The sequence below is a fragment of the Arvicola amphibius genome, chromosome 12 (genome assembly GCF_903992535.2).
Source record: "Arvicola amphibius chromosome 12, mArvAmp1.2, whole genome shotgun sequence".
NCBI lineage: Eukaryota > Metazoa > Chordata > Mammalia > Rodentia > Cricetidae > Arvicola > Arvicola amphibius.
The window spans coordinates 115,518,238-115,543,419 of record NC_052058.2 but is presented as its reverse complement, the minus strand read 5'-3'; the positions used below and the strand labels follow the sequence as shown (position 1 = coordinate 115,543,419).

Here is a 25,182-nt window from a genome sequence, read left to right as displayed (position 1 = left end):
CACTTTTGTTTGCACTCTGTCCTTCCTTGTCTCTATTCTGAGATTCACCTTTATCTGCACTACTCACATACATGTAGATGTCATACTTAAGTCTTGGGATTTTTATCACCTCAAACTATTCTATTCCCATTATGGAAACTTTGAAAAGACAAAATTTTATTTTGCTTTTGTTTCTCTATGGAACTCTTCATTGTTTTTACACATAAGTCACTGTAATTGCCACAACCTCAATACCTCTTTCTCCTTCACTCAGAACTGGTCTGAAGACAGTGGTGATGAAGACGCACAGCAGCCCTTGAGCAGAGAAGACTCAGGGATACAGGTAGACAGGACCCCATTGGAGGAACAAGACCCCAGCAGAAAGGGAGGACTTCAAGTTGCCTGGGAAGGTATTCTACATGGCTGAAGGCTGGTGTTGCCTCACTAGAGGTCTCAAGTGACAGTTTTAAGACTGCTGGTGTTGATGAGACTGTTGATAAGCCCTGACAAGTGACAGGTTTAAGTCTGAGGGCATTGATGAGGCTGTTAATAAGCCCTGACATTGTTAACAACCCTAAACTGTCTTAAGTGCATGCCTAAGGAGTAGCACTGTAGCTTTTATACCTTATATCACTTCAAATAAGAAAAACAGCACTATGAAATGTATAATGTAGGGTTTTTCTAAATTTTTATTATTATTTTATGTGGGGGTGTTTCTTGTTCTTCTGTGTACCATGTGCATGCCTGGTATCCAGAGGTCAGAGGAGGGCATCAGAGGGCCTAGAACTGGAGTTACAGATGGTTGTGATCCACCATATGGGTGCTGGGGGGTCACTCTTGGGTCCTCTGCAGGTGTAGCCAGTGCCCTTAATCACTGAGTCCTCTCTCCAGCTCTAAAAGACAGGTTTTCAGAAGTAGTTCTAACTGCCTAATCTGAATGTTCTCTTTGTTGTTGCTGTGAAACCTCTCTCAGCAAGAGGAGAAAGAGGAGAGTTTATGTTTTACTTGAATGCTTATCTTTTTGTCAGTGAGCAATATGAATTGGTAGAAATTTTAGGAAACTGGAAGATTATAAAGTCATTCTATTGTACATACCTTGTTAGCTTTTCTCTGATTCCCAGTTTTATTTCCTCTTTCCTGTCAGCTAGTTTTAACACTTGTTCTAATGTGTTTGCTGTCTATATGTGCCGTTGTTTCTGCATTGTGAAACATGTTGGCTAGTGTGTTAAATTACATGATTACCAGTAACTTGTCTCCGACCTTTTCTTAGGGTTTCTCTCCTGAGACTTGCCCACATTCATATGGGCACTTTCCTTCCTCTGTTCTTAAACTTCCTGAAGTGTGGAAGATGCAGTTTCATGATCTCATCTCATGTTCCCTTTTGATAGGCCTCAAGTTACCTGCACAGTCTGGACTTGTGTGAGAATTTGGCTGTGATCCACATTCCTGCCCCCTTAGTCTCCCAAGTGTTGGACTAGGTCTGCTCCTCTGACTGGTTATTTAAAGACTCATGTGCTTGTTGACTTTTCTGTGTATTTCTTGATAACTGCTATTGTGTATTTGTTCCACTGGAGTTTAGGTTGTTTCTAGATAGGGTCTCTTTGTAACTTGAGCTCATCCTCGTCCCTCTTCCTCCTGAGTGCTGGGATTAGAGAAGTGTACCATCATGCCTAGCTTCATCTGGGTTTCCTATCTGTTGCCCTCTTCCCCAGAGCTCTTTGTTGTGTCTGTAAACAGAAACTGCTTGTTTGTTTCCCAGCCATCCAGTCCCAAATAATCACACAAAACTTTATTCCTATTATGGAAACTTTGAAAAGACAAAATTTTATTTGTCCTATTATCTCAAGCTTCTTAAGTAACTCTTACATCTTAAATTAACCCATTTCTATTAATCTGTGTATTGCCGCAAGGATGTGGCCTACTGGTAAGTTCTCAGCTTGTCCTTCCCTTGGGCAGCTACATTTGATCTTGACACTGCCTATTCTCTATATCTCTTCCAGCTTGACTATATTCTGCATTGCCATAGGCCAAAGCAGCTTTATTTGTTAACCAATAAGAGTTTCACATATACAGAAGGACCTCCCACATCAGGTGTCAGTTCTTAGGCCTTAGACATTTGGCAAATAGCTTTTACTCTTCTGACTTAGATAAAAAGAGAAACTGTTCTTTTTTAAAAAAAAAAAATCAAATGTGAATTTGAGCCACTGAAGAAGTGGCTGAGCACTTACTTAAGAGAGCTTGCTGCTCTTCCAGAGGACCTGAGTTCTAAGCATCCAGTGAACTGCTCACAACACCTGTAATCTAGCTCCATGGAATCCCAGCACCCTTTTCAAGCTTCCCTGGGTACGCCACATGCATGTATGCACACACATACTCACACATGCACATACAAACATATATACACAAATATACATGCACATAAATAAAATTTAAAATCTTAAAAAACACTTCAGATGGTCAGTGTGTGGTCTTGGGATTTTTGCTTAAAACCAACATTTTCCTGTATTTCTATGTTTGTTTTATTATTGTTGCATTTGGGTATGGTTTTTGGTTTTATTTTTTGAGATTATAATATAATCGCATCATTTTTCCCTTCCCTTTCTCTCTACAAGCCTTCCCTTTGTTCTCTTCCAAATCCATAGCTTTTTTCATTGTCATTACATATGTAAATACAGCCTACTCTGTATGTTTCTTGTATGTGTGTTTCCAGGGCTAACCATTTAGGGGATGACCAATTGGTGTGCTTTTCCCTGGAGAAGACTATCCTCTCCAGCTCTCATCTCATTCCTTAATTGCTTAGAGTTCTGTGTGTGTGATTGAGGCCTCATGAGCTCTCTTGAATCCACATTAGCATGTTTGTTGGTGTTGTCCTTGTTCAGGTCATGTTTAGGCAACCATGTTGGTGGGACTTTATGTATATATTTTCAGACATTCCTAGGAGACACAATCTCAAAGCAAACTTTCTCTTCTGCAATGATCTCTGAGCCTTAGATGCAGGAGGCTTGTAGATGCATCAGTTGGGATTGGGCTTCACAGACCTGCCTTTTGACTGGCTGTGGTTTTCTGTAGTGGTTTCTGTCTCTTTCAGAGAGGTTTCCTTGATGAGGGTGAAGGCTGCACTCACCTGGCTAGACCCTGGAAAGGATCACAATTGGATTGTTAGGTACGAGGTCTACTTCTTTATATGACACGAGGTTAAAGGATTTACTTACTGTCCAATGAGGCAGTTTTTCCAGCAACATCGTTGTTTGGTGGTTTTATCTTGATTGTATTTCAAGCTTTCATTTGTACTTTTTTTACAGTTCTTCTGTTTGTTATTTTAGTGTTCGTCTACACAGGAACAGACTTCTTTTGTGGCTTTGTTGTTCTGTCGTAATACATAGAATATGTATCCCATACTTTGCTCTTTGTGAACTTAGATCTTCCATGGACATTTAGAAGCAGTGTGTTAGACAAATCCAACTGGATTTTTTGATTAGCTTAAATTTGTAGAGTTAGCTTGGGGAGTGTTTCTAATTATATTAAACTTAGAAAAGTTAATTATTATTTGCTTGGGAATTAAACATAGAGCATTGTGAATGCTGAGTAAATGCTATACCCTGAGCTATATTCCAGTCCTATGAAATTTCTTGGGTTTTTTGTTTGTTTATTGGTTAATACTCTTTTCTAAATTTTCAAGTATTCATCTGGTGATTTGTGCGTGTGCTACAGTTTTTATTGCTGAGAATCTTGAGCAGTTTGTTTTGCTTTGTTTATATAGGGATAGGAGAATACTGTTGGTTTCTGCAGTTTGTCTGTTAGACATTCTTGGTAAATCTTCATCTTAAACTTGGTAGTTTTTTTTTTTTTTTTTTTTATATAAGTGACTGGTATTAATCCACAGACCTCCTAGTTTCATCCCCTCCTTGTAATTCTTAGACCTTGCGTCTTCTTTGTGACAGCACAGGTCAGCCCTCTCACTTACAGTCCAGGTAGAGGCCATGGGAAGTCCTCGTAGACAGGGACTCATCCCAAGTGAGCACTTCCCATCACAAGATGAAAGGACCTAGCACACTATGAAAACTGATACCTAGTCCACTTCTTCTAGCAGATGAGCCAGATAGCCGGAGCTGGCTGGAGCAGCATGTCATCCATCAGTACTGGACAACCAGGCGCTCCCGGATCCCACACAGTCTGCATTTGCATTCCAATTTAGCTGCTGTCTGGTAAGCTAAACTTTTTGTTTAATATAATGATAAATGTTTAACGATTTGTTTTTGATTTGTGATGTAATCAAGTCTGTCCTTGAATTGTAAGTCCGTTAGTTTTAAACAGCTGCAGTGGAGTACATATGCAAACATGCACACGCGTGCATGAATGTGGTCGCTGGCCTTAGACACATGAGACACGCACGGTTTCGCTGAGCTGAGTCCTGCTCCCTTGAGCAGTTTGTAATTAGTATTGAGTACGGGGAAAGTGCTTGATAGTATTTTTATTATTAGTGTAAGTGGACTGGTGTGTGCTAATGTATATCTAGTTTCCATTTTAGTGTACTTTCTATAAAAATACGCTGATTTTTAAAAATGCATTGCATAGTTTTAAGCGTTTGCTTGATTGAATGATAAACAATTGTGATTGCTCTGACCATGCTTCACTAAAAAGATTTCGTTGACTGTGGAGCATTAATGTGGAGTGCACTGAAGGCATTTCCTGTGTTTATTTGCTGATTGCTGAGTATCAAATTGCAGATATTCATTGAGGCAAGTAGTGTTACCTAAAAACTTTTCTGTTGACCTTTTGGTGTTTGCTCTTTAATAGGGACCAACACCTGTACAGCAGTGATCCACTGTATGTTCCAGATGACAGGGTGGTGGTTACTGAGACACAGGTCATTCGGGAAACCCTATGGTAAGATTCATTAGCTTGGGAGATTTTATTATTGAGAAGTAAAATAATATTCTTTTGCTTTTAAGGACTATAACCAAGAATTTCCACCTGCTGGCTAGAAACAGGCCTTAAAGATGAAGTTCAGACTTCAGATTTCACTGTGTCAGTTGTGTGATTTTGATATATTCTTTCACATTTTAAATAATTTGGGATTGAGTTAGACCATCATTTTTGAATATCTGAATTCAAAGCAGGATTTGCTGCTTAGTGCTTTGATCTGAAATGTGTCTGTGAGGGTTGTCTGTACTAGTTCCCCAACACTACAAGTCCAATGCAGCCTATGATAGCCCTGGGTCCAGGGGCTCCTGCCAAGAGCTGTACTGCTCACGTTCTGCCAGCATTCTGACTGTTGTAGGCATGCAGTGGTCTCTTTGTGTCCTCAGGAATGTGTGTGTGGGGGGGTGTGCGCGCATCTGTGTATGTAGGGGTGACTGTTGAAGTTTGTTTGTTTGCGTGCTTGCTTGTTGAGACAGGGATTCTCTTTATGAAGCTCAATTTGTAGACCAGGCTGCCCTAAATTCACAGAGATGCTTCTTCCTCAGCCTCCCAAGTACTGGGATTAAAGGTGTGCACCACTGCCGCACAGCTAACTGTTGAACTTGAAGAGTAATGCTAGAATACCTTGAGTCTTAGCTTAATCCCATAAAGTTTATGATCTTGTCATCAAGCTATTTTGTTTTCCAGTTCTGGGTTTTCAAAATAAATTTCTCAGCCATACTTTAGTGACGGTTTTAGTAAAATTCGAGTATATTGATCTTTTTATTTCATTTCAGGTTACTTTCAGGGGTAAAAAAGCTGTTTATATTTCAGTTGATAGATGGAAAGGTAACTGTGAGAAACAATATTATTGTAGCTCATTTGACACATGTAAGTATTTGTATTTACTATCACTTAAAAGTTATGATTAAGCAGTATTATAAATGGTAATATAACTTTAGAACATTATACAATATCACATTTATTAAACATAGTAAAAACTCTAAAAATCAAAATTAAGTCTTGCATCATTGCAGGGCTTAGCCGGTTCTTAAGTATTATTTGTGACATTTAAGTTTCATTTCATTCTCTACTTTCTTTAATCTGTACTGAGAAAGCTGTACAGTGTAATGATTTTTCCTGTACTTCGTGTGTGTTTTTAAAAGGTGTAAGCCATAATTGACGTTCATTGTGTCTTTTGAATATGAGCTAAACTCATCATGTTACTCTGTCCTGTACCAAAGTTTTAAACAGTTGTAGAAGCAGTCTTTTTCAGTGTAAGAGAGTTTAATGTAAACATCTGTGGAAGATGAGATATGAATAATTATACCTGGCTTTTGTTGCAGAGCTGTTTGCGATCTGTGCTTGAGCAGATAGCAGCATATGGCCAGGTTGTGTTTCGGCTCCAGGAGTTCATTGATGAAGTCATGGGGCACAGCTCTGAGAGCCTGTCACCCGGAAATGACTCTGGATCTAAGAAACCGCCTGAAGCTCCATTTAGAACGTACCAGGCATTCATGTGGGCCCTCTACAAGTATTTCATCAACTTCAAGGAGGAGCTCACAGAGTTTGAGAAGTGCATCATCAGTAGTGGTAGGGAAATTTCATTTAATTCATAAGCTATCTAATTCGTTTTGAATATTATTGAAGTTATTTATTTTTGATAAAGGGTTTCAAAATTATATTGCAAATCAGTAATCCTCATGAATTTTAAAATTCATTTTAAAAGTGATTTCGGTTGGGGGAGTTAGCTCAGCTGATAAAGGTATTTCCAAACTTTACAACCTGAGTCCAGTCTGTAGGCCTGCATGATGGAGAAAACCAGTGCCTGTCGTCTTTGTCCTGCTTCCATATGTGCCCTGTGGCACACATATCTACCTACCTCCCCCACCACCACCCATGCCCACGTGTGCACACATGAACACACACACACACACAAATACGTAAGTGTAACAAAAATGTTAAGTAATTTTGAAGCTGTCTTAAATTTTTATTTTTAAACCATTTGTCTCTCTAAAAATCTAAAAAATACAGAACTTCCAATAAACAGTTTTTCTTGCTCTAGGTCCCCCTCCCAAGACAAGCAGCTTCTTGTGCATCCTTTTAGTGGCTACTGTGTGTGCATATGAGAGCTCCCTTATTTCTTTTTACAAAAAAAACCTGTTCTGTTTCATACTGTAGCCCAGTTTTCCCCTCTGCTGTTATCAGTTTAGCTGCAATGATTACTACATATACACTACAGTAATTACACATATGCATAATGGAATTAATAAGTAAGAGAATATATATAATCATATATGTGGCTTCTGCTAGATTTTTATGTATTTCTCTACAATTAAATATAGGTACATTTGTGCTCTGTGAGCAGGATCTTGTTATATGTTACTAAACAAATTTGTTCTCATGAATATGAAAGGTATAAGTGGTCAACCAGTGTGTGGGTTTTTTTTTCCATCTTTAATTTTCTATTTTATTATTAGTACTTTTTTTTAACTAAAGACTGAGTAGTAGCACAAATTCCCTTGTTCTCTCAGTGATAAAATTTTCCATAATTATAGAATCAGCTAGGACACCCAAATGTCACTGCAGCACAGTAGCCAGACGTCAGGCCCAGCAGTATGGGGCAGCGTAGTATCGTTGTGATGTGCTACTACTCTGCCACACGGATAGACCTGAACAACTGCCCTGATGTTCAAGAACTTGACTGAGTCCCCCTTTGTAGCTTCCTTGCCCCTCACTGAAGTAGGCTTGTGGTAGGGGAGTTTGCTTTATATAGTGTGATTTTAGTTTATGCTCTTTTAAGTGAAGTTGGGTACCTTTCCTTTACATTAAAAGTCATTGTCTTTCCTTTTCTGAGATCTGTCAGTTACCTTATACATTATTTTTGTCTGAATTATCTTTTCCTCCTTGTCTTATTGGAGTTGCTTCTTTAAGGAAAATGTAATGTTAAAGATAAGGTATTATGATATGATACTAAAACTTACCATCCTCCATTTGGCTATGCCTTGCCATATGTCAAAGAAATAATCTTATTAGCATTGTTATATGTTGGTCACAGATGTTTTTCTGTGCTGTTGTTTGATTTATGTATATATGTTGTTTGATTTATATAACAGATACCACGGTAACACTTGCAATTGTGGTGAACAAGTTGGCCCCTCGATTGGCTCAGCTAAAAGTCCTGCACAAAGTGTTCAGTACTGGAGTAGCAGAAGTCCCTCCTGACACTCGGAATGTTGTCCGGGCATCTCACCTGCTTAACACCCTTTACAAGGCCATTCTTGAGTATGACAATGTGGGAGAAGCCTCTGAACAAACGGTATGTTGTATTTCTGCCTTATCTGAAGTGCACGATAAAAAGGTAGTGGAGAGCCTGTCCTAATTCCTTGATAAATGAGGTTTAAGTCATGGTATGCTAGACAGTTTTTCAGAGTTTTACAGTTAGCTTCCAAATTAATGTCTGGCTTATTAGTTTTAATTACAAACAAAAGAGAAGGAAAAAAAAAACAGAAGGATGAAACAAGATGCAAAAAATACCTACTTTGCTAATATAGATATTTATAAAAAACCCTTTTTACATAAAACACACCCACAAATGGTGTGTTTAATCCTAGCACTCAGGAGGCAGATGCAGGCAGATCTCTGAGTTGAAGACCAGCCTGGTCTACATAGCAAGTTATAAGTCATCAGGAGCTACATAGTGAGATTCTGTCTTAAAAACAGAAAGGAAACTAAAGAAAGAGGTCACAAAGCAAGTTTCAGGACAGCCAGGACTGTTAAACTGAGAAACTCTGTCTCGAAAATCCAAACCAAACCAAACAAAAAAGTAGTATACCATTGAAGGAACCTAGGGTAGTAACCTGACGGCAGAGATTGAAACATAGGGGAATGCTGCTTACTGCCCAGCCAGCTCACTTGGTAGAGCATGAGACTCTTAATTTTGGGGTCATGGGTTCTAGCCCCACATTGGGCACCATTTGTTGACTGAGGTTTCTGACACTTTCAGTCCCAAGGAAATACACAGAGGTCTACTATATTAATTAAACTGTAGTAGGAGTGGCGGGCCGCTTCCCATAGCCTGGCTCCTGGCCACCTGCTAGCTTTACCCAAAATAATTACACAGAAACTGTATTCGTTTGAATACTGCCTGGCCCATTAGTTTCAGCCTCTTATTGGCTAATTCTCACATCTTGCTTTAACCCATATTTTAGTAATCTGTGTAGCACCACAAGGTGGTGGCTTACCAGGAAAGATCTTAACCTGTGTCCGTCTCGGGTTGGAGAATCATGGCGACTCTCTGACCCTGCTTTCTTTCTCCCAGCATTCTGTTCTGTCTTCCCCGCTACCTATGTTCTGACCTATCAGACCAAGCAGTTTTCTTTATTAATTAACCAATGAAACAACAGATAGATAGAAGGCCTTCCTCCATCATTAAACACTGGTTGGCCTATTAGCTCAGGCTTCTTATTAACTAATTCTGACATCTTAAATTAGCTGATTCTTCTTGTCTATGTTAGCCATGTGGCTTGGTACCTTCTTCAGCAAGGCATTCTCATCTTGCTTCATCTGTGGCTGGGTCATGACTGCAGACCGCACTTCCTCTTCCCAGAATTCTCCTGTTCTTATTGCCCCACCTCTACTTCTTGCCTGGTCGCCCTGCTTATACTTCCTGCCTGGCCAACTGGCCAGTCAGCATTTTATTAAACAAGTACAAAAAATAATCTTTACAGAGTGAAACCATTGTCCCACAGCAACTCAGTGTGCATTATTCAACAACCTAAGACCCCATGTCCAGAGTGAAATCACCCCCAATGTAGGCCCTCCATAGCAATCATTCATCAAGAAAATGCCCCATAAGCTTGCCTATAGGGAGTCTGATGGAGGCACCTTCCCAAGGTATGGCTTCCTCTTCCCAGTTGACCCCTTATCAGTTTGACACACAGATACATCACTACTTAACAATGACTATTTCGTTCTTGTTTATCCCTAGCATCTCATGTTATTGTCACAATATAAAACGGTGTAGCTTTAAAAGTTCAGTCCCTTTAAAACAAAGCATCTCTAAACATCCAAAATCTCTTAACTATGGTCTCTTCATGTATGATCAAAAATAAGCTACTTCTTATTCCAAAAGAGAAGAACAAGGGCACAGGGATAATCTGAACCATGTAAACTCCAGCTCTTAACTTTACAGTAAACCCTGTGGCTCAGTGCCCTGCATTCAATTAAAATTCTCTGGGCTCCAAAGAGCGTGGGCCTCTCTAGCTCTTGGGTTGTCCATTTAAAGCACACAGCTCGTCTCATAGGCTCAAGTTAGCTTCACTCACAGCTGCCACTGTGCTTGGTAGCTGTCCCTCTGTCCTGGCCTCTCTGGTATGCTGGGGTTTCTACCGGCTGCACCTCCACCAATAGGCTCCTGGCCTCTCTGCCTTCAGGGACTCTGACCCTACCACAAACTCTGTCCATCCTGCAGTCTTCACTACAGCTATACCGTCACTAGTTGCCTCTCCTTGCTTCTGTGGTGCAAGTCTCAGCTACTCTCCATGTCCTCTTCATACCTTTAAAGCCAGTACATCTTTACATGGTGCCAACATTCAGCTGCCATTCAGCTGCCAGCATTCAGTGCAACCTTAGCCCTCTCTGGACCACAGCTTCTATGTTCTGACCCTGAAGATTCAGTCTCAAAGATGCTGGTCTCCTCTTAATCACAACTGATTCTTCAGCACTAGCTGACCTGACCAGACACCACACATTTTTTTTTTAATTATTTAATTCACTGCTTGGCCTATTAGCTCTAGCTTTTTATTGGCTAGCTCTTGTATTTTTGCTTAACACATTTCTATTGTTTTACATTTTACCACGAGGCTCATGACCTACCGGCAAGGTTCCAGCTGGCAGCTTGCATCTTTCTCCTCTGGCGGCTTCATGTCTTCTTCTGACTCCACCTTCTTTCTCCCATAATTCAGTTTAGTTTTACCTGCCTAGCTCTGTTCTGTCCTGTCATAGGCCCAAGCAGTTTCTTATTTTTTTTTAATGTTTTTATTTATTCGCCTCCCCGCCTCCCATTTACCTCTCCTTCCTCCTCCACTCCCCCTCCCTCTTCTGTCGGAAGAGCAGTAAGAGTTCCCTGCCATGTAGGAAGACCAAGTGCCACCCCCCTCCATCCAGGTCTAGGAAGGTGAGCATCCAAACAGGCTAGGCCCCCTCAAAGCCAGTATGGGTAGTAGGATCCAAATCCAGTGCCATTTTCCTTGGCTTCTCAGCAGCCCTCATTGTCCGCCATGTTCAGGGAGTCCGGTTTTTTCCCAAGCTTTTTCAATTCCAGTCCAGCTGGCCTTGGTGAGCTCCCATTAGATCAGCCCCATCATCTCGGTGGGTGGGAGCACCCCTCGCAGTCCTGACTTCCTTGCTCATGTTCGCCCTCCTTCTGCTCCTCATTTGGATCTTGGGAGCTCAGTCCAGTGCACCAATGTGTGGCTCTGTCTCTATCCATCCATTGCCAGATGAAGGTTCTATGGTGATATGCAAGATATTCATCAGTATGACTATAGGATTTGGCCTTTTCCGACTCCCTCTCCTCAGCTGCCCAAGGAACTAGCTGGGGGCATCTCCCTGGATAACTGGGAACCCCTCTAGAGTCAAGTCTCTTGCCAACCTTAAAATGGCTTCCTTAATTAAGGTATATACTTCCCTGCTCCCATATCCACCCTTCCTATATCCCAAGCATCCCATTCCCCTAAGCTCTCCCCATCCTACCCTTCACACTTTTCTCTCCCCAATTCCCCTTACCCCCATCCCAGCCTTCCCACAAGTTCCCAATTTTTGCCCTGCAATCTTGACTACTTCCAATATCCAGAAGGATAACTATCTATTTTTCTTTGGGTTCACCTTATTTATCTTCTCTAAGATGATGAATTATAGGCTCGATGTTCTTTAATTATGGCTAGAAACCGATTATGAGTGAGTACATCCCATGTTCATCTTTTTGGGTCTGGGTTACCTCACTCAGAATAGTGTTTTCTATTTCCATCCATTTGCATGCAAAATTCAAGATGTCATTGTTTTTTATTGCTGAGTAGTACTCTAATATGTATATATTCCACAGTTTCTTCATCCATTCTTCCACTGAAGGGCATCTAGGTTGTTTCCAGGATCTGGCTATTACAAATAATGCTGCTATGAACATAGTTGAACAAATGCTTTTGTAATATGATAGGGCATCTCTTGGGTATATTCACAAGAGTGGAATTGCTGGGTCCTGAGCTAGGTTGATCCCGAATTTACTGAGAAACTGCTACACTGCTTTCCAAAGTGGTTGCACAAGTTTGCATTCCCACCAGCAATGGATTAGCGTACCCCTTACCCTATTAGAAAGCATAATGACAACTGTGCATGTTTTATGCTGTTTTATGCTGTTTGTTGGTATTGTGAAAGGTGATACTTCTCTGATTTCCCTCTCTACTTTCTTATCCTTTGTGTATAGGAGGGCAACTGATTTTTTGGAGTTGATCTTGTATCCTGCCACATTACTGAAAGAGTTTATCAGCTGTAGGAGTTCTTTGGTGGAGTTTTTGGGGTTGCTCCTGTACACTATCATATCATCTGCAAATAGCGAAAGTTAACCTTCCCAATTCAAATCCCCTTGATCCGCTTATTTTGTCTTATTGTCGTGTTCCTGAATTTAGTGGCATGGCCTAGAGATTCTCTCCATTTAATTTGATGTTAGCTGTCGGCTTGTTGTAAATAGCCTTTATTATATTTAGGAATGACCCTAGTATCCCTAATTTCTCCAAGACCTTTATCGTAAAGAGGTGTTGAATTTTGTCAAGTGCTTTTTCAGCATCTAATGAGATGATCATATGGTTTTATTCCTTCAGTTTATTTATATGATGGATTACATTGATTGATTTTCGTATGTTGAAACAGCCCTGCATCTCTGGGTTAAAGCCTACTTGATCATAGTGGATAATTTTTCTAATGTGTTCTTGGATTCTGTTTGCCAGTATTTTATTGAGAATTTTTTGCGTCGATGTTCATGAGTGATATTGGCCTGTAATTCTCTGTCTTGGTTGAGTCTTTGTGTGGTTTAGGTATCAGGGTAACTGTAGCTTCATAAAAGGAATTTGGCAATGACTGTTCTGTTTCTATATTATGAAATACCTTAAGGAGTATAGGTATTAGATCTTTTTGGAAGTTCTGGTAGAATTCTGCCTTGAAACCATCTGGTCCTGAGCTTTTTTTTTGTAGGGAGCTTTTTGATAACAGTTTCTAATTCTTTGCGACTAACAGGACTATTTAGATTGTTCACCTGGTCCTGGTTTAACTTTGGTATATGGTACTTATCTAAAAAAAAGTCCATATCTTTTACATTTTCCAATTTTGTGGCATACAGGCTCTTGTAGTAAGATCTAATGATTCTCTGAATTTCCTCTGTGTCTGTGGTTATGTCCCCCTTTTCATTTCTGATCTTATTAATTTGTGTGTTCTCTCTCTGCCGTTTGATTTGTTTGGCTAGGGGTTTGTCAATCATGTTGATTTTTCTCCAAGAACCAGCATTTTGTTTCATTGATTCTTTGGATTGTTTTCTTGTTGATTTCCGCCCTCATTTTCATTATTTCCAGTCTTCTACTCCTCCTAGGTGAGTCTGATTCTTTTTTTTTTTTTTTCTAGAGCTTTCAGGTGTGCTGTTAAGTCTCCAATGAGTGCTTTCTCTGTTTTCTTTAAGTGGGCACTTAGTGCTATGAACTTTCCTCTTAGCACGGCTTTCATAGTGTCCCATAAGTTTGAGTATGTTGTGTCTTTATTTTCATTAAATTCAAGAAAGACTTTAATTGCTTTCTTTATTTCTTCCTTGACCCAGGTGTGGTTCAGTAGTTGACTGTTCAGTTTCCATGAGTTTGTAGGCTTTCTGGGGGTAGCATTGTTGTTGAATTCTAATTTTAATCCATGGTTATCCGATAAGACACAGGTGGTTACTAATATTTTTTTGTAACTGTGGAAGTTTGCTTTGTTATCGAGTATGTGGTCAATTTTCGAAAAGGTTCTATGAGCCTCAGAGAAGAAGGTATATTCTTTCCTGTTTGGGTGGAATGTTCTATAGATGTCTGTTAAGTCCATTTGGTTCATTGAGTCGTTTAATTCTCTGTTATGTTTCTGTCTGATTGACCTGTCCATTGGTGAGAGAGGAGTGTTGAAGTCTCCTACTGTTAGTGTGTGTGGTTTGATGGCTGCCTTGAGTTCTAGTAATGTTTCTTTTATATAAGTGGGTGCTTTTGTATTAGGGGCATAGATATTCAGGATTGAGACTTCATCCTGATGGAATTTTCCTGTTATGAGTATAAAGTGTCCCTTTCCATCTCTTCTGATTGACTTTAGTTTGAAGTCAACTTTGTTAGAAATTAGTATGGCCACACCAGCTTGTTTCTTAGGTCTATTTGCTTGATAAACCTTTTCCCAACCCTTTACTCTGAGTAGATGTCTGTCTTTCTGGTTGAGGTATGTTTCTTATAAACAGCAGAATATTGGATCCTGTTTTCGTATCCAATCTCTTAGCCTGTGCCTTTTTATAGGTGAATTGAGTCCATTGATATTAAGTGATACTAATGACCAGTGGTTGTTAACTCCCATCATCGGTTTTTTGTTTTTTTTGGTAGTAGAGATTGTGTGTTTCCCTTCTTTGAGATGTGCTAGTGAAGGGTCACTAGATGTCTGAGTTATTGTCAGCATTGTTGGACTATTTGGTTTGTGATTTTCCTTCTGTTACTTTCTGTAAGGCTGGATTTGTGGCTACATATTGCTTAAATTTGTTTTTATCCTGGAAAATTTTGTTTTCTCCATTTATAGTGAACGAAAGCTTGGCTGGGTATAGTAGTCTGAGCTTGCATCCATGGTCTCTTAGTTTCTCCAGTACTTTTATCCAGGACCTTCTGGCTTTCATGGTTTCCATAGAGAAGTCAGGTGTAAGTCTGATAGGTTTACCTTTATAGGTTTCTTGACCTTTTTTCTTTGTAGCTCTTAATATTCTTTCTTTATTCTGTATGTTTTGTGTTTTGATTATTATATGACGAGGGGATTATTATTTTTTTTTTGATCCAATCTATTCGGTGTTCTGTATGCTTCTTGAACCTTCAAAGGAATATCTTTCTTTAGATTGGGAAAGTTTTCTTCTATAATTTTATTAAATATATTTTCTGGACCATTGAGCTGTAATTCTTCTCCTTCTTCTATCCTTATTATTCTTAGGTTTGGTCGTTTTATTTTGTCCCAGATTTCCTGAATGTTTTGTGATGACAGTTTGTTTGATTTGGTGTTTTCTTTGATCAGTGCATTTATTTTCTCTATGGTATCTTCAGGATCTGAGATTCTTTCTTCTATCTCTTGTATTCTGTTGGTTATGCTTGTTACTGTTGTCTCTATTCATTTACGTAGATTTTCCATATGCAGCCGGCCCTCGGTTGGTTTGTGTTTTCTTTCTGGCTCCTTTTCAGTTTTCAAGTCTTGCACTGTTTCCTTTATCTGTTTTATTTTTTTTTTCTTGGTTTCCTAGGATATCATTTACGGATTCACCCAATTCTTCAAACTTCTGTTATTCTTCTCATCCATTTCTTTCTTTTTTTTTTATATTTAAAAAATTTCCATCTCCTCCCCTCTTCCTCCGCTCCCCCCATACCCTCCTTCCCTCCCTTTTCAGGCCAAGGAGCCATCGGGGTTCCCTACTCTATGTTAAGACCAAGGTCCTCCCAACTCCCCCCTGGTCCAGTCATCCATTTCTTTAAGGGAGTTTTTCACCTCCTGTTAAGGGCCTGTATCACTTTCATAAGGTCAGTTTTTTCTACTTCTTCTTGATTGAGGTGTTCATATCCTCCTGTTGTAAGATTGTTGGGTTCTGGTGATTTCATGTTGTTTTTCAGATTGTTGGAGGAATTCTTGTATTGGCGCCTGCCCATCTCTTCTTCCAAATGTTCCTCTATGGATCTTCTTTTACAGGATCAGGTGTCCTGGCTTGCCAAGGAGCTCACAGACAAAGGGCCTACCTTGCTGCAGGCAGGCTATTGAAACAAAGAAACTCCTGCCTGCTGGTTGCCCTCCCTACCCAGTCCCAGCGTCCCGATTGGGCTGAGCTGGAGATGTTATGAACCCGAAGAGGGGAGGATGAAGCAGTTTCTGTATTTATTTACCAATAAGAGCAATACATAGACAGTAGGATTTTCCAAACCATTTCCCATTTTTTGTTTAAATAAAAAGGAAGCTTTTAACTTTAACATAGTAAAATTAAATCTAACAAGACAGGTATCAAGCAAGAATTACAGTTACAGCATTTATATCTATCTTTTATCATAACTAAGGAAAACTATAATTATAGCTGTCTATTCTTCAACTCCATCAAAGACTCCAGAAGGATATAATTACCTAAGTAAATAGGAAGTGCATTGTAAGCACCTTAGAACACTCTAGAATTGACAGAGACTTCTCGCTGCCTGAATAGTCACCCAAAGTTCTTCAGTATCTTTGGAGCAACCATGTTCAGCCTACAGGCCCATAGTATCCAGCAGACTTTTCCATGAAGCAGGAAATTTAAAAGACAGTTCTGACTAAAGGCAGTTTGTCCGTTACTTTCTTCTGTGTCCTGCTAATATCTAGCAGACTCTTTCATGAAGCAGGAACCCCAAAGTATGGTCTCACCTTTAGGCAAGTTCAGCAGTCATTTTTCTGTGGGTCCTGCAAATCCAGTCAAGATGTTCTGGCAATGTGCCCCGCAGACTACCTGATGGAAGAATTTCCTCAGCTGAGGGTCCCTCTTCTCAGATGACCCTAGCTTGTGTCAAGTTGACAAAAAAACAACTCAGCACAGGAGGTTTCTCCTAGGAATGATGAAGTTTACATTTATCCCATATTTAGATGGATTTCTTAGTAAGAATCTTAAAGTGTATGTTTGAGAATTTCAGCTTTTTTTGTTTTAAAAAAAAGGTAGAAATAAAGCCACTTTAAAAGGCATTTTGAAATGTTTAAACTTAGTCTTAGCCTAGTGAGAGGAGCTGTGAAGAGTGACCAGGCAAGCTCTCATCCTTAGGTCTCGCTCCTGTTCTCTCTCTGGGTGGAAACGGTGCGGCCCTACCTACAGACTGTAGATGAATGGATCGTGCATGGACACCTGTGGGATGGTGCAAGGGAGTTCATCATACAGAGGTGAGGATTGTGTTGAGTCCAGGGGATGCTGGGTGGTGACATGGGTTTAACACCACATCAAAACTGAATCTTTGGGGAGTTTCCCACAGAACTGAGAGTGTGGTTGGTGATAGAGGTGTACTGCTACCATAACAATGGCTCACTCTGCAGCATCTTTAGAAAGATCCCAGGTCCCAACCAATAAGTACTATCTTTTCATAGTTCACATCTTTTCATAGAAGTTTATGCTTCTTCTATAAGATGAACAACTATTTCATTCTAAGTTATGAACATATGACAGTAGTATAGTATTTTAAGGCATTTATTTCTTAAAATAAGCAGCATATTATCTTCTTCTTAACACTAAATAAAACAAATAAATATCTTAATCCATTTATAACAATTTCCCTCTAGTTGACTTCTCTAAACTTCTCTAAACGACAATGAAAAACTTTGTAATGTTTTAAAGGGAACTAAATAGTCATATTCTGTTTAATTCCAATTCAGGAAAATATTTCACTTAAATTTTATTTAACTTGAGAGTATTATTTTTGAATATCAAACAGAATGAGGTTCAATGAAAACTACTCTTATTATTTCTGAAGATCATTTTACTAGCATTGATATTACTGCTAGATTCCCTAGACTAAAACAAAGTAGACTATTGTTTTAAAAGAACATATTAACACTTAAAATTCTTTTGAATCTCCATAGGAACAAAAATGTTCCAGTAAACCACAGAGACTTCTGGTACGCAACATACACATTGTACAGTGTGTCAGAAAAGACGGAAAACGAAGAGAAAATGAGTGACAATGCCAGCGCCAGTTCTGGCAGTGACCAGGGTCCCTCCAGCCGGCAGCACACCATGGTGTCCTTCCTCAAGCCTGTCCTGAAGCAGATCATAATGGCCGGCAAGTCCATGCAGCTGCTGAAGAACCTGAACTGTGCCGAAGGCTCTGCATGCCAGGCAGCAGCCAGAGGTAGCCCGTTCTTTATGTCTGTGTCCCTTTGGCTGGTCTCACTGTCCAACTCACCGTTGTTGGCCCCACACACGGACCAAAACTGTCTGTTTATGTCAGTGGGACTTAGCACCTGCTTCTTTGTCTGGTTTGGTTTTTTGAGACAGGGCTCCCTAGAACTCACTCTGGCTGGTCTGGAATTCAGAAATCCTCCTGCCTCTGCTTCCCAAGTGCTAGGATTAAAGGTGTTGGCTGTCACACTCACACATCACTCTGATTTTTTTTTTTTAATAATATTTTTCTTTTAAAATTTCATACTTCTAGGCAATATATTTTACATCCATTTACCTCTGAATCTTCCCTGTTCAGCTCTTCCTTGGGTTCCCCCAGCACATCTCCTTCCCAGTTTTGTGTCCTATTAGTATTGCTTTTATAACCCACTAAGTCCGATTAGCTCTGCTCATAGGCCCATGGGTATGGGCACCCTAACACTGACCACACCCCTCAGTAACCGTTGGCCTTCAGTAGCTCATCCACTCAGAGTGTAGCCTCAGGAGCCTCTCCCTCAGTTTAGCTGGTGGGTTTCATGCAGGTAACCACTGCTCCTGTGAGTTGATAATTGCGGGGCCATGTCATGTCACATCATTTGCATCCTTTAGCTCTTACATTCACTCCGCCCCTCTTTCTGGAAGCTCTCTGAGCCATGGGCAGAGAGGTGAGATTGACACCGATGTCCCATCAGTGGCTGAGCACATGGCACATTGGACAACAGTGAGGACCCTAAGAGAGACATACATGGTCTCCTGAGTAAATTGGGAGCATGGGGACCATGGGAAAGGGTTGAAGGGGAGGAGAGCAGAGAAAAATGTAGAGCTCAATAAAAGTCAATAAAAAAGATGAAATCCAAATCCAGTATACTATCAAAAAAGAATTCTACCCTGAGGAAAAAGAAGCTTATTTGACCAAGGTTGAGAGTAAGATAGATCTATGGTGTTGTGGTGATTTTTGACAGCTTAACACAAGCTAGAGTCATTTGAGAAATAGGCTCTAACTTGAGAAAGCTCATTCATGTGATTGTTTTATACAAGTCTGTGGGACTCTTATTGTTATCATTAATGATTGACACGGAGCACAGCTTCTGACCAGATGGTCCTGAGTTGTGGAAGAATGCAGTCTGAGGAAGCCTTGGGGAACAAACCAGTGAGCAGCATTCCGCCGTAGCTTCTGCTTCAGTTCCTGCCTTGAGCCCCCTTCATGATGGACTACAGCTATAACCTAAATAAACCCTTTTGTTTCCAAGTTACTTCTGGTCATGGTATTTAACACAGCTGTAGAAACCCTAACCAAGGCATATGAGTATAAACAAAAATGTTTACAAGGCACTTTGACACCATGACTGTTTAGCAAAACAAATGGTAGTTCTTCATTGGGCCTGCGGGTCTCTGACCAGGTTTACATTGCCAGCATGAATGGCTTCCTGTGGAGCAGGCCTCAGATCACTCAAAGGCAGTTGGCTAACCGCACAGACTTTATGCCACTATTGTACCACTGTGCATGTCTGATAGCTTGTTTTCCCCAGCCCCTCCTGCTGCCATGACAGCTAGTTTGAGATTGGTTTCAATATGTCCACATGCAAAGTCTGTAGTTTCTTCAGCAGTGGGGCCTTGCCATTCAGTTGAATGACCAACAGCAATGGTAGTAATCTGTGTCACCATGATTGAATTCTCTGCCGTTTCTTTTTGTTCTTGAAAATATAATTTCCATTTGATTTTATTTGTTCTGTTCTTCTGTCCTATGGCTCCATGGGCTTTGAGTAGAGGTCATGGGGCAGCACCAGTCATTTAAATCATGGAGTGCTTTGGTTCTCTAGGGCTTCATCAGACACTTTCCTGACCACCTAGCTATGGGTGGCACAGGCCACACAGAAATGCAGCCTGTCCCTGCTGTTGGTGGCCTCTGCCCTTTGTTTTATGTGTATGAGTGTTTTGCTTGCTTATATGTCTGTGACCCCAAGAGGTCAGGAGTGGGTGTTGTGTTCCCTGAACTTGTAAGTTGCCATGAAGGTGTTAAAAATTGAGCCTGGATCCTCTGTTAGAACAAGTACTTTAGCCAGTAAGCTGTTAACTCTCCAGTGCCCCCAGTCTTCCTAATGACCTTGTCCTTGCCCTCTGGCACACACTGGCTGTGGTTCATAGTAAATTGGCCATGGTCCCACTGTTTGTCCTTTTGGTCCAAGATAGAGCCAGTATCTGACAGTGGATCCAGCGCCTCTGGCATTTTCAGTGTGGTACAATTTTGCTTTTAGATGGGCCCTGGCATGTCTGAACATGGTAATTCAGTTCATGCAATGCTCAGACATTTGAAGGATTTTTTTTAAACTGTTGTAAAAATACAATTTAAGTAATTTAAAGCTTTGGAAACTGGCTGAAAGATCTTGAATGGGGTCCACATTATTTTAAGTCAAGTCAGTGCTCTATCTTATTTTTGCCATATCTTCCTTATATATTTTTGCTTTGTGAAAGATTTCCTTTTTAACTAACTAATAAAGTATAATGAGTTTCACTGGGCCAGTGCTAGGAGTGTTTTTTTTCCCAATTAAATTGACTCCAGTAAGTCTTCCTTAAACAGTATGGTAGTAATTTAAGTTTAAGTACTCTTCTTCAATTATTATCCTGTTCAGATTAAAATTATCTTTTATAACAGAATAGGTGATGAGAAATGTTTCGGTTTAACTGAGACTGAAAAGTGGTTTGGCTGTACTGTAAAGATAAAAGTGAAACAAAAACAGCGATAGACTTTCATGGATGAGGGAAAACTGTCAGGCTCTATAGATACGAAATTCCTTATTTTTTTTTTAATTATTAATGTCAGGTCTTAGCTTGACTTGTTGCTCTCCACTTTTTTTTAATTGAACTCTACATTTTTTTAAGTTATAAAAATTTTTATTTTCAATAGATGCCTTTTAACCATTAAATAATTTGATCAGTATCCATACATGGTTTACTGCCTTATAAACACAAGAGAAAATACTTATATTCTCAGTTAGATGTGAGAAATAAAAATCATGCCTTGGAAGAAATACATGCAAGAGAAAAATGCCAAAATTTTTCTTATGAGGAGATTAAATTCTTTACAGACAACGGTATATTTATAGTGGGTGGACCAGCCCCTCACGGTCCTGACTTCCTTGCTCATCTTCTCCCTCCTTCTGCTCTTCAACTGGACCTTGGGAGCTCAGTCCAGTGCTCTGATGTGGGTCTCTGTCTCTGTACCCATCTATCGCTGGATGAAGATTCTATGGTGATACTCGAGATAATCATTAGTGTGATTATGGGGCAAGGCCAGTTCAGGCACCCTCTCCTCTGCTGCCTAAGGGCTTAGCTGGGGGCATCCACGTGGACACCTGGGATCCCCTCTAGAGCCAAGTCTTTTGCCAATCCTAAAATGGCTCCCTTAATGGAGATATTTTCTTCCCTGCTCCTATATCTGCCCTTCCTCCATCTCAGCCCTCCCACTCCCCCAAGCTCTCTCTAATCCTTCCCTTCTCACTTCTCTCTCCCCCTCTCCCCTTCCTCCAACACTACCCCCAGCCCTACTCCCACTCCCATGCTACCAACTTTGCCCACCGTTCTTGTGTGCTTCCAGTTTCCAGGGGGATCTATATAGGTTTTTCTTTGGGTTCATCTTGGTATTTTGCTTCTCTAGGCTTGAGAACTATAGGCTCAATGTCCTTTGTTTATGGCTAGAGTCCACTAATGAGTGAGTACATACCATATTCATCTTTTTGGGTCTGGGTTATCTCACTCAGGATAGTGTTTTCTATTTCCATCCATTTGCATGCAAAATTCAAGATGTCATTGTTTCTTACTGCTGAGTAGTACTCTAATGTGTATATATTCCATTCTTCCATTGAGGGGCATCTAGGTTGTTTCTAGGTTCTGGCTATTACAAATAATGCTGCTATAAACATAGTTGAACAAATGTTTTTGTAGTATGATTGGCATCTCTTGGTTATATTTCCAAGAATGGTATTGCTGGATCCTGAGGTAGGTTGACTCCCAATTTCCTGAGAAACTGCTACACTGCTTTCCAAAGTGGTTGCACAAGTTTGCATTCCCACCAGCAATGGATGAGTGTTCCCGTTACTCCACAACCTCTCCAGCAATAGTCTATCATTGGTGTTTTTGCTTTTAGCCATTCTGACAGGTGTAAGATGGTATCTCAAAGTTGTTTTGATTTGCATTTCCCTGATCACTAAGGAAGTTGAACATGACCTTAAGTATCTTTTGGCCATTTGAACTTCTTCTGTTGAGAATTTTTTTGTTGTTTTTGTTTTTGTTTTGTTTTGTTTTGTTTTTTTTTTTGTTTTGTTTTTCGAGACAGGGTTTCTCTGCAGCTTTTTTTAGAGCCTGTCCTGGACCTAGCTCTTGTAGACCAGGCTGGCCTCGAACTCACAGAGATCCGCCTGCCTCTGCCTCTGCCTCCCGAGTGCTGGGATTAAAGGCGTGAGCCACCACCGCCCGGCTTCTGTTGAGAATTCTATGTTCAGTTCAGTACCCTATTTTTTAATTGGGTTATTTAAAATTTTAATGTCTAGTTTCTTGAGTTCTTTTTTTTTTTTTTTTTTTTTTTTTTTGGTTTTTCGAGACAGGGTTTCTCTGTGGCTTTGGAGCCTGTCCTGGAACTAGCTCTTGTAGACCAGGCTGGTCTCGAACTCACAGAGATCCGCCTGCCTCTGCCTCCCGAGTGCTGGGATTAAAGGCGTGCGCCACCACCGCCCGGCTCTTGAGTTCTTTATATATTTTGGAGATTAGACCTTTGTCTGATGTGGGGTTGGTGAAGATCTTCTCCCATTCAACAGGATGTCTTTTTGACAAATGACTGTGTCCTTTGCTTTACAGAAGCTTCTCAGTTTCTGGAGGTCTCATTTATTCATTGTTGCTCTTAATTGTCTGTGCTACTGGGGTTATACGTAGGAGGTCGTCTTTGTGCCCATGTGTTGCAGTCTACTTCTACTTCCTCTTCTATCAGGTTCAGTGTGGTCGGATTTATATTGAGCTCTTTAATCCATTTGGACTTGAGTTTTGTGCATGGTGATAGATATGGATCTATTTTCATTCTTCTATAGGTTGACATCTAGTTATGCCAGCACCATTTGTTGAAGATGCTTTCACTTCCTTGGTTAGTGTTACCCCAAGGTACTTTATGCTATTTGTGGCTATCTTGAATAGTGAAGTTTCTCTGATTTTTCTCTCTGCTTCTTTATCCTTTGTGTATAGGAGGGCTACTGATTTTTTTGATTGATCTTGTATCCTGCCACATCACTGAAAGTATTTATTATCAGCTGTAGGAGTTCTTTGGTGGAGTTTTTGGGGTCATTGATGTACACTATCATATCATTTGCAAATAACGAAAGTTTGACTTCTTCCTTTCCAATCGAATCCCCATTGATCTCCTTATGTTGTCTTATTGCTATTGCTAGAACTTCAAGCACTATGTTGAAGAGATATGGTGAGAGTGGACAGCTTTGTCGCGTTCCTGAATTTAGAGGGATGGCTTTGAGTTTCTCTCCGTTTAATTTGATGTTAGCTGTTGGTTTGCTGTAAATAGCTTTTATTATATTTAGGTATGACCCTTGTATCCCTAATCTCTCCAAGACCTTTATCATAAAGGGGTGTTGAATTTTGTCAAATGCTTTTTCAGCATCTAATGAAATGATCATATGTTTTTTTTCCTTCAGTTTATTTATATGATGGATTACATTGATAGATGTTCGTATGTTGAAATAGCCCTGCATCTCTGGGTTAAAGCCTACTTCATCATAATGGATATTTTTTGTTGTTGTTGTTGGATTCGGTTTACCAGCATTTTATTGAGAATTTTGCATCCATTTTCATGAGTGAGATTGGTCTGTAATTCTCATTCTTGGTTGATTCTTTACGTGGTTTTGGTATCGGTAACTGTAGCAATGACTCTTCTGTTTCTATTATGTGAAACACATTAAGGAGTATAGTTATCAGCTCTTCTTGGAAGTTCTGGTAGATTTCTGCATTAAATGCATCTGGTCCTGGGCTTTTTTTGGTTGGGAGGTTTTTTAATGACAGCTTCTATTTCCTCACAACCTATAGGTGTGTTTAAATTGTTCACCTGGTCTTGATTTAATTTTGGTATATGGTACTTATCTAAAAAATGTCCATTTCTTTTACATTTGCCAACTTTGTGGCATACAGGCTTTTGTAGTAAGACCTAATGATTCTGTATTTTGTATGACATGTATGTATGTGGAGGCCAGATTGGGCATTGGATTTCCTAAAGCTGGAGTCACTGGCAGTGTGAGCCACTTGAAGCAAGTTCTGGGAACCAAACTCTGGTCCTTTGCAGGAGCAGTATGCTTTCTTAGCCCCTGAGTCTCTTCTTCATCTCCACCCCCAGCTTTATATGTTTGTGTGAGTGTATGTGAGTAAGGTTGGTGCGGGAGGACAGGAGAGGATGGCAGATGCTCTGTAGTTAAATTAACAGGCTTTTGTGAGCATTCTGATGTGGTCACCAGGAACCAAACTGATCCTCTCTGCAGGAGCAGTGGGAGCACTGCGCGCTCATCCCTCCAGCCTTGAGACATACCTAGACTGCTTTTGAGAACAAAATCCATCATATGTGTTTGTATTTCAGATGCAGAAAGAAAAAGCTTATATACCCTCTTTCTGGAATCTATACAGTTGCGTCTTCAACATGGAGAAGATTCCACTCCACACATTCTTACGGAACAGCAGACAACCAAAGAGAACCTAATAAAGATGCAGTCCATTGCTGAAAGGCATCTGGAGCTAGATGATGCTCACGACCCACTGCTGGCCATCAACTTTGCGAGGTGATACATGGATACAGTGTTTGCAGGGACTGAGATAAGCTTTGAGTAGTGCAGAGTGAGTGGTTCTTTGTCATTACTTCTGCCAGCTGGGTCTTTCCGTCTCAGAAACAAACCCTTGTCATTGCTAACAGATGGGTGTTAGACGATGTGTTCACCTGTGCCAGCTGTATAGACCTCGTTAATGGATGTGTACAGATGTCACCCAGCTGACATCTCTTTACCCTGCCCCTAAGAATATTGTAGCTCACCTAGAACATGCTGCCGAAAGTCTGGACAGGGTCCGCACTGTCTCCTGTATTACACAGG

General features: G+C 40.3%; 1 protein-coding gene across 2 annotated transcripts in view; it reads left to right on the top strand.

Moving 5' to 3' along the window:
- Tubgcp5 (tubulin gamma complex associated protein 5) overlaps positions 1-25,182 on the top strand; it is a 44,845-nt gene that overhangs the window by 6,373 nt on the left and 13,290 nt on the right. The window contains exons 6-14 of one of the 2 annotated variants that reach the window (XM_038313782.1): positions 254-389; positions 4,067-4,184; positions 4,777-4,866; positions 5,679-5,772; positions 6,228-6,474; positions 7,998-8,200; positions 17,003-17,067; positions 17,761-18,029; positions 24,678-24,876. In XM_038313782.1, the coding sequence (XP_038169710.1) occupies positions 254-389; positions 4,067-4,184; positions 4,777-4,866; positions 5,679-5,772; positions 6,228-6,474; positions 7,998-8,200; positions 17,003-17,067; positions 17,761-18,029; positions 24,678-24,876 (1,421 nt within the window). Of the gene's footprint in view, positions 1-253; positions 390-4,066; positions 4,185-4,776; positions 4,867-5,678; positions 5,773-6,227; positions 6,475-7,997; positions 8,201-16,951; positions 17,068-17,760; positions 18,030-24,677; positions 24,877-25,182 lie in introns of both variants that reach the window. The other variant, XM_038313781.1, reaches the window with a different exon arrangement.